This window comes from Puma concolor, chromosome B4, assembly GCF_028749965.1.
Source record: "Puma concolor isolate L17-30 chromosome B4, mPumCon1.1.hap2, whole genome shotgun sequence".
In the NCBI taxonomy this organism is placed as follows: Eukaryota; Metazoa; Chordata; class Mammalia; order Carnivora; family Felidae; genus Puma; species Puma concolor.
Window position 1 is genome coordinate 25,107,141 of NC_141673.1, and position 14,974 is coordinate 25,122,114.

The following is a 14,974-nucleotide window of genomic DNA, read 5'->3' on the forward strand; positions in this document are numbered from 1 at the left end:
TATTTGAATGTCTCAAACCTTAGGTACCTTGAGGATTCTGTTAACAGAAATAAAGGGAGAGAACTGATTTCAGGGACATCCAGGTAGCTTCATTTTTGGAATTTTGAGAAGCCCACTGAATATGAGGCAATATTTCCCATGGAAATGTCAAGCAGGCAACTAAGAAACCGAGCAGCAGTCCTGGGGAAGAGGTAACAACTGTAGAAACAGACTGTAGTCATCAGCACAGAGGTATTGGTTGATGACACGGGATGAGTGAGAATGAGAGTGACGAATATGGTAAGAAAATCTGGGGATCAAAGCTAGAACATTGGGACATATCCATTTTTAGGAGCTAGAAAGGAGGTGGAGGAAATGGCATTAGACAAGGAGGAAAACCATTCATGTTTAAACTCAAAGAAGCCAAGGAAAGGACATCAAACAGATGAGGTGGCCCATAAGGGCTATGAGTGGATGGGGGTCCAGATTACAGAGCAGAAAAGACCCCTCGATCAGGAGGAGTGTCCTGCCCTCTCAGTAGCAGAGGATGGAGAAGCCAGACTGAAGAGGGAGAAAGGAAAAAAGGAGGAGAGATTGATGAGGAAGAGGAAATAGCAGCCATAGGTTGCCCATAGAGTTTAAGAATGGAAGGAGACAGGGGTGCCTGGGTGGCTCGGTAGGTTGTGTCCGACTCACGATTTCAGCTCAGGTCATGATCTCAGGGTCTGTGAGTTTGAGCCCCATGTCAGGCTGTGTGCTGACAACACGGAGCCTGCTTAGGATTCTGTCTCTCTCTCTCTGTCTTCCCCTGCTCAGGCTCTCGCCTGTGGGTGTGCATGCTCTTTGCCGATCTCTCTTTCTCTCAAAATAAATAAACTTTAAAAAAAGAAAGGAAGGAGACAAATGAATAGGTATCAGGGCAGATTGATCAAGTGAAGTTTAAAAAGTAACATTGGGAGACTTGTTCAGGTTGTTTGGAAACAGTCTTGTGGCATAGGAAGGTTGAAGATTCTAGAGCAAGAGAGAGATGATGAAAGGTATGGTCTCTAGGGCTCGGATGGAGGATTATGGGGATGGAAAGCACTCAGACACCTGCTGCCACTCCTTTCCTGCCCCATGCAGTTGTCCTTGATGGGCCACGGCAAGTAGACACCCTCTCCCAGTCCTCGGTAGGTCATGTGGTAGGAGCTGCCCCCCCTGCCGCCCAGGTTGGGCTTTTTCAAGGTACATAATGGCAAGTATACAGCCTGCGTATTTGCCCAGCAAGTGCCAGGGTTTCTTTTAATTTTGGGATAGATGCAAGTACATAGGAGTTGGAATTTCAGGAAGAAATACATGGTGAGATACATCAAGGAGTGGTGATGAAAGAAACTTTTAAGTTCGAGGTGAATGTTTTTCATAACAGGAAAGTTAAGTTTTAGGAGATAGGAACAAAGGCATTTTAAATTAGATTTGACTTCCACTTAAAACCTCAAATTTGTGGGACTATCCCGGAATTACCTAATGATATACATGCAAACTTTAGAACCAAAAATTTTTCAGGAAGCTTAGAGCCCCAAGAGACAGGACCTACACTAACTTTTGACTTAATTCTTGTAATTTCACTCTGTATTTTACTCTCTATGAGCAACTAGTTCTACTCTGTAATCATTATAGTTAACCCATAACTAATATTAGTTTTCTCTGGTGCATATAAAACAATTTTCTTATCACTTAAAAACGCTAATTTAATTCTAGATTTTGGATACAAAGGACCTCACAATAGAAAAAGTGGTCATCAATGGACAAGACGTTAAATATGCTCTTGGAGAAAGACAAAGTTACAGAGGATCACCAATGGAAATCTCTCTTCCTATTGCTCTGAGCAAGTATGAATGTTATTATCTTTCTCTTTTACATAGCTAAATAATAGAGAAAAAGTATTTTTAATGTAAACAATTTTCCTTTCCTGTTTCTAGTTTGACTATAGGTAGTAACTGGTGCTCTTACTGATCTCCTCAGATTGAAGTTTATGGTAAAAGTTATATGTTCTTAAGATACTAAAGAAATTCATTGTACAGGGGCGCCTGGGTGGCGCAGTCGGTTAAGCGTCCGACTTCAGCCAGGTCCGGGAGTTCGAGCCCCGCGTCAGGCTCTGGGCTGATGGCTCAGAGCCTGGAGCCTGTTTCCGATTCTGTGTCTCCCTCTCTCTCTGCCCCTCCCCCGTTCATGCTCTGTCTCTCTCTGTCCCAAAAATAAATAAACGTTGAAAAAAAAAATTAAAAAAAAAGAAATTCATTGTACAAAATCCTGAAGAATAGGAGTTTTGCTAACTGTTACTTCTTTACTGATCATTTTACTAATACCTAGAGTGATGATGGGAGCATGCCATCTTAAGGAGGCATTTCAGGATCACCTGGGAAACTTTTACAAGCTGCACATTTTTCACCTTTTCCCCAGAGGCCAGCCACTTTTATTAATGGAATAATGGCAATGACAAACATAGAACCATTTCTGTATACCAATCTTGAGATAATGCTTTAAATACGTTTATCTAACTTACCGAATTTACATAATTTATCTAATCCTTACAATAACCGTTGTGGTGTGATTTCCATTTTACAAATGAGGAAAGGGAACCTCAGAGAAATAAAATAACTTATTCAAGAAAGTGGCAGCCACAGTTGTCATATCAGGGGTGTATCCCACTCCTTGGTAAATTGGGAAGGGGAGAAAGGGTGGAAAACCATTGGCCTAAAACAAGAATGATCTACCCTCACCTTCCAGTGGCCAGTATTTTCATGCCTCCTCTTCCTGTTTAAGAAAAAGAAACAACCACATGTAACTTGTCAGGTAGATATCATTGACCTCTTTCTGCAGATAAAGAACTATGGCAGAGGGTGGTTGAATAACTTGCCCAAGTTCCCTGAACCAGTAGGTTGTAGATTCAGGATTCACAGGCATGGCTGCCAGTCTCCACAACTCTTGCTATTTCCTCACTATGAGTGCTGCTCAAACTGTCTGAGGTAAAGGGCCAGTTCTTGGTATTTCCAATCTGTCACAGGCTGATTCTTTTATAAAATGCAATAAAAATGAATTGCATTAGAAGCAAGAGATTAGAAGCAAGCACACATTTTTGATTACTAGATTCAGCAGATGTAAAAATGACTACAAGTTTCTTTTTTTTTTTTCAACGTTTATTTATTTTTGGGACAGAGAGAGACAGAGCATGAACAGGGGAGGGGCAGAGAGAGAGGGAGACACAGAATCGGAAACAGGCTCCAGGCTCTGAGCCATCAGCCCAGAGCCCGACGCGGGGCTCGAACTTACAGACCGCGAGATCGTGACCTGGCTGAAGTCGGACGCTTAACCGACTGCGCCACCCAGGCACCCCTGACTACAAGTTTCTAAATGCTTCTTCTCAATGTCGACCTGTCCGGTAAGTTTGCAGGCCAGTACAACTCTGTGTCGTGCTGTGGCATCCACTGCTGGAGTAGTCACGGTTCCAAAATTATTTCTTCCACTTTCCCATTATCATAAAAGATTACATGATACCACAAGCGCAAGTGTGTGACAATCAGTAGTGTACTCCACGAATATTAGTTCCTGTTCCTGTTACATCTTCGTAAGCAGTTAGCATGGTGGAGTGAAAAGGACCCGGAAGCTGGCATTCAGGTAAGAACGTGAGAGGCAAACTTGACCTACTTAGGAGGCAGCATTCTAGAGCTTACGTTCCATCAGTCACGAGACCTTGTAAAATATTATTTATAGTATATACTCTGTGTATTATGAACCCAAACTTTAGTTAGATTGAATTATATGCTACTAATATATTTGTTTGTTGCATACAGAAATCAAGAAGTCGTTATAGAAATTTCTTTTGAGACATCTCCAAAGTCTTCTGCTCTTCAGTGGCTCACTCCTGAACAAACTTCTGGGAAGGAACACCCATATCTCTTTAGTCAGTGCCAGGTAAAAGAGATCTGGAATGATTCATTATACATAGAATTCCCAGCACATTCAGTTCAATGAAGCAAAGTGGACAGTGGTCTCAGGTCTCACCTAAGATAGCATTTTAATGTATGTTATAACAACAGTATGTATCTTCATTGATATCTCTCATTATTAACACATTCATATATTACTTTTAAAAAGAAACTCCCTTCAGTTTGAAATCATGTCCCTTTGAAGTAGACTATCTAGGTCATATTTATATTTTTGTCCCCAGCACCTGGCATAGAACTTGGCATTCTTTTTTTTTTTTTAATTTTTTTTTCAACGTTTATTTATTTTTGGGACAGAGAAAGACAGAGCATGAACGGGGGAGGGGCAGAGAGAGAGGGAGACACAGAATCGGAAACAGGCTCCAGGCTCTGAGCCATCAGCCCAGAGCCTGACGCGGGGCTCGAACTCCCGGACCGCGAGATCGTGACCTGGCTGAAGTCGGACGCTTAACCGACTGCTCCACCCAGGCGCCCCAGAACTTGGCATTCTTGAGTGGGCACTCAAGAAATGGTAATAAAATAGAAAGGAAAAAATTAATAAGGCAAAAGTGATATGTACTGGTTATGAAAAATGTTAATTATAAATGGAAAGTGAAAGATCAGATTTTTCAGTCTTCTGCAGACATCATTGCCCAGAAGTAACCACCACTGAGTTAGGTTTGCATCTATTCCAGATCTTTCTTACACATTTACAACTGTATATATTTTGTAAATATATTAAAATACTGTTAAAATGACACGACTTAAACTATTTCTCTTTAAAAACTAAGAATGTGGATGGAACTGGAAGGTATTATGCTGAGTGAAATAAATCAGTCAGAGAAGGACAGATATCATACGTTTTCACTCATATGTCGATCTTGAGAAACTTAACAGAAGACCATGGGGGGGAGGGAAGGGGGAAAAAATAGTTACAAACAGAGAGGGAGGTTAGGCAAACCATAGGAGACCCTTAAATACAGAGAACAAACTGAGGGTTGATGGGGGGGTGCTGGGGAGAGGGAAAAATGGGTGATGGGCATTGAGGAGGGCATTTGTTGGGATTCCCCAAAAACCAAGAGAATCTACCCCGAAAACCAAGAGCACACCTTACACACTGTATGTTAGCCAATTTGACAATAAATTATATTAAAATAAAAATAAATAAAATAAAAACTAAGAATAAAGAATCCTATAATTAGACACAATCTGTCACAAGGATAATACATATCAAACTATCTTCTAAAAAGAAAAAAACCTAATTCTGTTAGTAATCAAATAATTTACAATTAAAGGAACTCACTTTGTTAAACACTGTATTTTCTAGCACTGTGTTACGTACTTTGCATACTTAATCCTCTCAGTATTCCTCTGGGATAGATACTATGTTAGGCTCAAATTTGAATACAAGTCTGTTAAAAAAGAAGCAATAGTGGAACACAAAATAGACATGTTTACTTTCTATTGGCAATTGGAATACCTTTTTAATCCAGGAAACCCTTAGTTCAGTAATCTGAAAGAGATACAGTTTTCTAGGCACAACTGTACAAGTTGTGTGCTCTCTTAGAAACATCTGATTTTCAGTCAGTACTTCTTTTAGAATGTCCATAATCTAAAGTTGGCAACATGTGCAATATTTGAGAGTCACAAGAATGTGAATTTTGAATATGGTATTCCACTTCATATTGGCAACAGTGTTTGAAATACAGGAAAGAGATTGCAGTTAAATTAAGAAATGACTGCGGTTAATGGGGAAGCTGGACGTGATTTTGTTCGACAAGTTTGCTACGGTTGCCCTCCGCACGTGTGCCTGGGTGTGGGCTTTTCCAGTGAGACACTTGTCAAAACCACTTTGGTGCTGCTGAGCCACCAACTAGAGATCGTTAAGGAACTCCAAAGACATGGTCTTAGAGGCGGTGGTTCTTCTAGTCTTACTTAATCCAGGTAGAAGTCATTTAGGATCCCATGTCCTTGGAGAATCTATTAGATAGGAAGTGAAAAGGGCTAGAGTTTGGGGGTTGTAAGGAGCGTGCAGTGGCAGCAAGTATGTCTAGGATCTGTAACAAGTCAGACAGAGATGTTAGTGTCCGTGCTCCTTTAAGCTCAGGGGACTGTCTCAAGGAGGCTGGGGCTGCTTTGCTCACCAGCAGTCAGTCCAGAGTTGTTTGTCGGCCAGGGTACAAAATCATGGGTACTCTGGCCATTCTTCTTGATGGAACCGGCACTCGTGACAGATGGATGGGGAAGCAGAAAAACACTGCATCTCATGTGAATGAATCTGTCTAGATGGTATTGAGGAAGACTGTTCTTTCTCCTTTTCATCTGCGTTTTTACTTTCCAAGTTTGCTGCAAAATTGAAATGTCAAGACTCTAGCGACATTCCCCAAGCTGTTTTCCTCAGAACACAGACGTCCCATGAGATGTTAATAACTGACCAGAGAAAAATAGTTCCCCGTCAAAAACAATTGTAAGAATTCAAACAGGTTTCTTTTTTCTAGGTCTTTTCAGAGTCTTCAGGAGGCTATATTCCAAATGACTCATTAAGACAGGGATGTAGAATGCATGGTTTGCCATTTTATTTCACCAACGAGCCTTTTTTTTTCTCAGGGTCCCTAACAGCTTCTCACTGGGCACTACTGTTACTCTAAGTAGAGAGTAGGAAACAATGTTTAAGGTTGCTTCCTGCTTCAACTGAAATGTGACGACTGACCATACATTAAAATGGAAAATCAAACTTTTTTGTCCACAAGTCTGTTTTTGCTACTTCAATAGATCTGAGCAAGTGTGAGACATACTTTTTAAAAGAATGTGTCTAAGGACAGTGCTGCAATTTTAACGATTTCTTAATGACTTGATTTATAAGAAATGGGAATAGCTTTCTCTTTCTTCCCCTCCCCCCCCCCCCCCCCCCAAGGCCATCCACTGCAGAGCAATTCTTCCTTGCCAGGACACTCCTTCTGTGAAATCAACCTATAGTGCTGAGGTAAGTATCACAAATTATTAACTAAATTAAATGACTCATGTAAGTAAATGTGGTAGAAATGATAAGCAGAGAAAATAGTTGGATTTTTATAGTTAGTAATACTTTACTTAACTAAATTCTATATGAAATATGTACCAAACAAGCTGGGGTCCTCATTTTGCGTCTCTCAATATTTTATTTTTAAATAATCTCTACATCCAACATGGGGCTTAAATTTACAGCCCCGAGATCCAGTGTCTCATGCTCTACCGACTGAGCCAACCAGGTGCCCCTGCATCTATCTTTTAAATAAGTTCTTTTTCTTTAATTTTTTTAATGTGTATTTATTTTTGAGAGTGAGAGAGGGAAGGGCAGAGAGACAGGGGAACACCGAGTCTGAAGCAGGCTCCAGGCTCTGAGCTGTCAGCACAGAGCCCAACATGGGGCTCAGACCCATGAACCGTGAGATCATCACCTGAGATGAAGTCGGACGCTTAACCGACAGAGCCACTTAGGTGCCCCTGCATCTCTCTTTTAAAGGCAGTTTTGAACATAAGTGTAATAAAAGGAAATGGGTACTATTTTGATTGTAAAAGAAATTCAGAATAAAGGACCTCAAAGCAAGAACTTGGGGACAATGTCTTTTAACTTTTAAAAATTAACATTTGCAGGATTAAAGGTTCTAGAAATGTGCTCTGTAGCCACGTAAACTTCTATCTAGGTATCCTAACAGGCATATATTGCAGATTTACTGAATACATTTCTGTCTTGTTCTTGTCATAGGTACTGCTAATCGTTTTTCAGAAAGGACTATGATAATAAATACATACTAAATAAATAATAAGCACTAAATAATATTAAATACATACATACATTCATACATACATACTAGCTCCCAGGCCAGACCTATTTGGACCAAGCAAATAGAATTGAGGACCAACCTGTCTTAACGGGGCCTTCTTGATTCTGAGATCATCCCACACCAAACCACACCTACTGTGTATAGGGCTATAGAACACTATATACTTGGAGGCAAAGAATCTCAGCTTCTAGACTCTCCTCTACCACTTAATAACTGCACGACCCGAGGCAAGTCTTATGACCTCACGACCTCAGTTGTCTCATCTGTATAACACATCACTGCCTAAATAGAGGAAGCAGAACCAAATTATTTCCCAAATGCTTTTCAGTGCTAGAATTACGGTTGTTGTAGCACTGGTTCTGGAGCTCCTGCTTCTGTATCTGCCCCAGAGATAGCTTTAAATACTGGGCCACGCGAGAAGAATATGAAAGTCTAGAACTTGGAATGGATGTTTCCTCGATCGTTAATACTGAGGGGATAGTCCTTGATTCCAGCAGCCCAGGCAGTTAGTAAGTAGCACAGCTAGAATTTTAAACTAGTTTCTACCTAATGCTTGTAATATGGATGGATGAATGGATAGATACTTCACCTTTGTTTTGAAAGAAGCCAGTTTTATGTATTGCTAGCTTTATTTATAAACCTGATATGTACAAACTTACCTGGCCAACAGTCTATTGTATAGTTAAGAAGGGGAGAATACATTATTTTACATACAGAGTTTAAGATACATAGCATCTTTTATTTATAACTGGAAATGACTTCTCTTCTTGATTAGGTGTCTGTTCCTAAAGAATTGGTGGCACTTATGAGTGCCATTCGTGATGGAGAAGCACCTGACCCAGAAGACCCGAGCAGGAAAATCTATAGATTCAGCCAAAAAGTAAGTTCTTAGGTCTAAATTTTTGGTTTAATTGGTGGTGAACTACGAATAGCTTTTACCCATCCAGAGAGAAAATTACATTTGAAATATTTCAGAATTTAGGAAGCAGCTTCTTTTTTCTTCATTTCTTTTTTCTTTTGTGCCTATAAAATGGTGTGTTCTACTTACAGAGTTGTACTAAAGAAAAGTACTAAGTACTAAGCAAAGTGGGGAGCATGGCCTGATCCCATTTTCTCTTATCCCAGTTAATAGCAGATTTTCTGTTATTTTAAGTTACCCTTTTGCCCGCCTTGGTACCACAGTACAGGCATGTGGTTATTTAGTGTTTATAAATGGAAGGGCTATATTAGACCAAAAAAAAAAAAGAAAGAAAAAAGAAAAAAACCAACAACACTGTGTTACAATTCTTAAAGTTAAAATTCCTGTGTAATTTAAGCTGGTAATTTGACTTGCATCTTTGACCTTTGATGAATTGTGTGTGTGTGTTTATACATAGTGCTTTTAGTTTTTTTTTTTAATGTTTATTTATTTTTGAGAGAGACAGAGACAGAGCACGAGCAGGGGAGGGGCAGAGAGAGAGGGAGACACAGAATCCAAAGGAGGCTCCAGGCTCTGAGCTGTCAGCACAGAACCCAACGCGGGACTTGAACCCATGAGCAATGAGATCATGACCTGAGCCAAAGTCTCACACTTAACCAACTGAGCCACCCAGGCGGCCCTGTGCATGTTTGTTTTTGTTTTTGTTTTTAACTGACCTCCGTCACAGTACATGTAATTGAGCCACAGCGGACAGTTTTGCTCCTACACCAGCATCTGGGATTCCAGGCTCCCAAACCTTCAGCATCCTCTTACTGCTGGATTCTTTTATATGCCTCTCAAATATACGAGGAGCGGTTTTTAAAAAGAAAGTAAAATATTGTTTTAGATCAAGGAAAACACTGAAAACTTAAGAGAAAAAGCACAGTTCCTTCTTACAGATTACTTTTTGAGAAATGCTTGAAATAGACCTTGTGCAATCATGATTTTCACATTTCAGAATCTGTCCTTCCTAGTAAACTGAAAGAGAAATAGACGTTTTGAAATGTTTTACATCACAATTTTGAACCATTTGACCCCCTAAAAATGAGAACTGTGAAATTTGAAAAGGAATTTATTTACTTTTAAATATGAATTGTCTTACTCTATAACATTTTTAAGCACTAATTTGAGCATGTGTGTGGGTTGTTTTTTATTTTTTTTCGTTTTTTTTTTTCACTCCCTTTAGGTTCCGATCCCCTGCTACCTGATCGCTTTAGTTGTTGGAGCTTTAGAAAGCAGGTGAGCTTTCGAACAAATCTTGAGGTTTATGAAAAGGTTAAACTTTAGGCATCTTGAATCTCTGGCAGGATTAACTAATAGCTCATTTGTGCATTTCTCAAGATACCAAGCTGACAGCTCTGGAAAAATCAAATCTAATTATAAAATGTAAATAGCAACTAATTTTAAATTAAAGTCTTTACCAGTTGCCCTTCAGATTTTCCAAGTATTATAGAATGAGCATGCTCTTACCTTTTTTTTTTTTTAATTTTTTAATGTTCATTTATTTTTGAGAGAGACAGAGACAGAGATAGAGCATGAGCAGGGGAAGGGCAGAGAGAGAGAAAGACACAGAATCCAAAGCAGGCTCCAGGCTCTGAGCTGTCAGCACAGAGCCCGACGCGGGGCTCAAACTCACAGACCACGAGATCATGACCTGAGCCGAAGTCAGACGCTCAACCGACTGAGCCACCCCGGCGCCCCCCACTTTTTTTAAAATGTGACTACTAGGCAATCTAAAATTAAATAGGCAGCTTATACTTGTGGCTCCCTTTAAATGTATTAGATAGTGTGAGTTACATTTCTACTCAGTGTGTGTAGAAACCAATAGCTTTGGCATCACCTGGGAGTTGGTTAGAAATGCAAATTCTTGGGCCCTATCCAGACCTACTAAATCAAAGTTTGCAGATGAACAAGCTTCCCAGATCATCTGTATGCACATTATGCAAGTTTGAGAAGCAACAACCTAGAATCCACTGCCTCTCTGGGATGGGACACCTAGGCAAAATCTTGTTGTTCAGGGTTTGGTGGTGCTACATAAAATTTTTAAGATGAAATGTAGATGAAAAAAATATTTTTGAGTTCTAGCCCTATATAAGTGATATATGTAGTTCCATTTGTTTCTTCCTTTAAAAAAAAAAATTTTTTTTTAATGTTTATTTTTTGAGAGAGAGAGACAGAGGTACAGCGTGAATGGGGGAGGGGCAGAGAGAGAGAGGGAGACACAGAATCTGAAACAAGCTCCAGTTCCGAGCTGTCAACACAGAGCCTGACGCGGGGCCTGACCTCATGGACCATGAAATGGTGACCTGAGCCGAAGTCAGAAGCTTAACTGACCGAGTCACCCAGGTGTCCTTTTTTTTTAAATTGTGGTTTAAAAAAACCCACAAAATTTACTATCTTAATCATTTTTACATGTACAGCTCAGTAATCAGTAGTGTTCAGTATATCCACATTATTGTGAAACAGATTTTCAAAACTGTTTCATTTTGCAAAACTGAGACTCTATAGCCTTTAGAAAACAACTCCCATTTCTATTTCTCTCCACACCCTGGTAACTACCATTCTACTCTGTTTCTATGAATTTGACTACTTTAGATACCTCATGAGTGGAATCCTAGAGTATTCATTCTTTTGTAACTGGCTTGTTTTATTAGGCATAATGTCCTCAAGTTTCAGTCATGTTGCAGCATGTGACATGATTTCCTTGTTTTTCTACTTGTTTCTTCTTATATGAGTGTTCAACCTATAAATGCATAACAAAGTTTACATCTGCCCCTGTTCTGGAATAACGTCTTACTGAGCCATGATTGGGTTTCTATAGCTGTGAGATTGTGGGAGGAAACTAGGTCCCCAAAGTTCTTACCAGAGCCAATCAAGGCACTTTATGTCTCAGTTTTCATTTGGCTTAGCCTGTGCCTCCTTCTAGAGCTGCATATACAACAGCAGGTTTGTATCTCAGAGAAGCCATTTAACCTCACCTCCTCCCCATAAGCACATGGTAAATCACACAAGTACTGCAAGGATTTGTGTATAGTACTTCAGCTCTTTCCTAGAACCAGGGAGGTAAGTTGTCTTGAATTTCACTTATTAAGCTTTTTAATTTTGCAGGAAGATTGGCCCAAGAACACTGGTTTGGTCTGAGAAAGAGCAGGTGGAAAAGTCTGCTTATGAATTTTCTGAGGTTGGTCATCTAGTTCTCCTTTTTAATAATCGTGGTAGACAGATTTAAGGTTTTAAGGATGAAATGTTATGGTGTTAAGTGATGTGGTAAGAGAATCAAATACACCTTATTTTATGTGAATTTGTAGTTGCTGCATTTTTTGTGCCAATGTCATTTAAAATGAGCATCATTAACTCATAACCTTCATAGAAAGCAATATACACGTTTAAGAAATCCATCATTGTGATGAATGACTAAGACATACAAATATATATGCATTAATTTTCCAGACTGAATCTATGCTTAAAATTGCAGAAGATCTGGGAGGACCGTATGTTTGGGGGCAGTATGACCTGTTAGTCCTGCCACCATCCTTCCCTTACGGTGGCATGGAAAATCCTTGCCTCACTTTTGTAACTCCTACTCTGCTGGTAAGTATAAATATTTCTTCCTTTGAAACCGAGTTCTCCCCAAACATAAAGCTAGACATGAAGAGCCTTAGACTCCTAATAATATGTTTTTTAAAAACGTATTTTCTCTTATTTATGTAACTCCTCCTCCTTCCTGATTTTATTGCTTATTATGGTTATTTTCATCATCTTATTTTTCAAAAGAAAATAATATGGCCCTTAGGGAGAAAAGAATATTATGTCCAAGGTGTGCGGAGACGTTGGGGGAGGGAAGGCTGTATAACAATAATCTGTTGATGAATGATGCAGCCAGACAGAGAAACTAGACCATTTACACTTGGTGTAGAGGCACTGGTACAACAAAATAAACAAAAGCTTACTTGACCGTGCATAGGGAAGGATTGGACCTACAGTATATAGCTATAGCTCATATGCCTTTGTAAGCTGCTTTAAATCACTACAGACTTTTCTTAAATGCACTGTGGGCAATAAGGAGAGAATAAGGTACATGAGGGAAATTAGGGCAGATATCAAAAATGGAAGTAGGAGACATGTTTCCCAAAAGTTAATCAGAGATAAGTATACTGGCCTTCCTGGTCCTGGAAAAATTCCTGAGATGAGGGAGAGAAAGCATTACGCTATTTTTTTAGTCCTGCATTTTTTGTTTAATTTTCTCTGTACATACCCTTTGGAGTGCCATAGTAGAAATACAGTGGACTACTGATACCACAATACATCCTGATGCAGGCGGCCTTCTAAATATAGTCTGTAATTTGAATACTAAGATAACTTTCTTCTTTTTTAGGCAGGAGACAAGTCACTCTCCAATGTAAGTTAAAATTTGTTATCAGGGTCTTACCCTCAAGAACTATTAAGTCAACTGATTTTTCTAAAATACCCATTGTATTGTTACATTGAAGATATGGCTATAAAAGATAACTTGGGGATTGTTGTTACATTAACGGTTAGATTTAATAGATTTCATAACTTTATGGTCTGATCTTCATACGTTTATGAAATACGTCTTAATGAAGTGATATCTCCACTTAATATTTTCTAAATAGTTTTTTGTTTCTAATTTATTATTTTTTTAACGTTTATTCATTTTTGAGAGATAGAGATAGTGTGCAAGCAGGGGAGGGGCAGAGAGAGAGAGAGAAGGAGACACAGAATCCAAAGCAGGCTCCGGGCTCTGAGCTGTAAGTACAGAGCCTGACACGGGGTTTGAACCCATGAGCTGTGAGATCATGACCTGAGCCGAAGTTGGACACTTAACCAACTGAGCCACCCAGGCATCCCTGTTTCTAATTTTTTAAACTGTACTTTTGTCCTTGGCCAAATTATGATTCATATGCTGAACTAACTCCCTGAATATCTCAGCTGATGCTAAAAAAAAAAAAAAAATTGAACATAGAATTAAAAGACCTAGAGTACCTACTTATGGAGTTTAGATTAAAGTGATCCATTTCACTCCTAACCCCTTCCACTATTTACTATGAATCATTTCCATTTTAGGTTATTGCACATGAAATATCTCATAGTTGGACAGGAAATCTAGTGACCAACAAAACTTGGGACCACTTTTGGTGAGATTTTTTTATTATTTCTTTTTATTTTTTTTATTTAGAGAGAGAAAGATGCGGTGGGGGTGGAGGGCAGAGAAAGAGGGAGAGAGAATCCCAAGCAGACTGCATACTGTCAGCGCAGAGCCTGACATGAGGCTCAAACTCACGAACTGTGAGGTCGTGACCTAAGCTGAAACCAAGAGTCAGATGCTTAACCAACTGAGTCACTCAGGCACCCCTAATATTATTATTTCTTTATTGGTCCTTGTTATTAATTTCTTTCCTTACTTCCTGGCCCTCTGAATTGTTTTGTGGAAACATCTTGTTGTTCTTTGTTATCATCTCTTTGATAGACAGTTAAAAAAAAAATTCTGCAACACTTGTCACAATGTTAGGGAGAGTGGAGTATTCAGCTTATGCTTGTTATTTAGTTCCTGGTGTGGTCACATTTTAATACACACGTCAAACAAGAACCCAGGCTTAATTTTCCCCTAGGCTATCTGCTGGGCTGGGCTTCCCATTGTTCTGAATGGAATGCAGAATAGCCATTTAGGCAATCTGCTTTGACTGTAGTGTTTGTGCTTTACAATGCTTTACTCTGGAAAAGCCAAAAGGAAATTTTTGTTCATTAAAATGCTCTTTCCTTTCGACTGTGTCACTGTTTTTATTTTATTTACAACAAAAAAATTTTTTCAGGTTAAACGAAGGACATACTGTGTACTTGGAACGCCACATTTGTGGACGACTGTTTGGTGAAAAGTTCAGACATTTTCATGCTCTGGGAGGATGGGGAGAACTACAGAATTCAGTAAGTGAGTCATGATGTGAAAAGCATTCATCCAAGGTTGTACAGGCATTCAAGTATAGTTTGTAAACTAACTTTACTAGGTAGCAACAAGAAAGCCATTTTTACAGGTGTGGAAAATCAAGCAGATCTGGTATAATATTCTATTGATACATGCTAATCATTATGCTGTGTAAGGTCATGTTCATGACCAGTAGGACCTCATTGGGTCTTTACAATTAATGTAGTCAGTTACTTAGTTTGAATTTTATTTGGTATATTTATGTCATTTTTCAGTGCTCCCTCCTAAAGGTTGAATTTGCTGACTAGGA

At 39.3% G+C, this 14,974-nt stretch overlaps 1 protein-coding gene across 2 annotated transcripts in view; it reads left to right on the plus strand.

The window, feature by feature from the left end:
- The window catches only part of LTA4H (leukotriene A4 hydrolase), a 35,324-nt gene that overhangs the window by 4,922 nt on the left and 15,428 nt on the right, over window positions 1–14,974 (plus strand). For both annotated transcript variants that reach the window (XM_086712603.1, XM_086712602.1), the window contains exons 2-11: window positions 1,717–1,847; window positions 3,810–3,930; window positions 6,856–6,924; window positions 8,541–8,645; window positions 9,910–9,962; window positions 11,832–11,904; window positions 12,174–12,314; window positions 13,099–13,122; window positions 13,809–13,879; window positions 14,555–14,666. In XM_086712603.1, coding sequence (XP_086568729.1) covers window positions 1,717–1,847; window positions 3,810–3,930; window positions 6,856–6,924; window positions 8,541–8,645; window positions 9,910–9,962; window positions 11,832–11,904; window positions 12,174–12,314; window positions 13,099–13,122; window positions 13,809–13,879; window positions 14,555–14,666 — 900 coding nt within the window. The remainder of the gene's footprint in view (window positions 1–1,716; window positions 1,848–3,809; window positions 3,931–6,855; window positions 6,925–8,540; window positions 8,646–9,909; window positions 9,963–11,831; window positions 11,905–12,173; window positions 12,315–13,098; window positions 13,123–13,808; window positions 13,880–14,554; window positions 14,667–14,974) is intronic.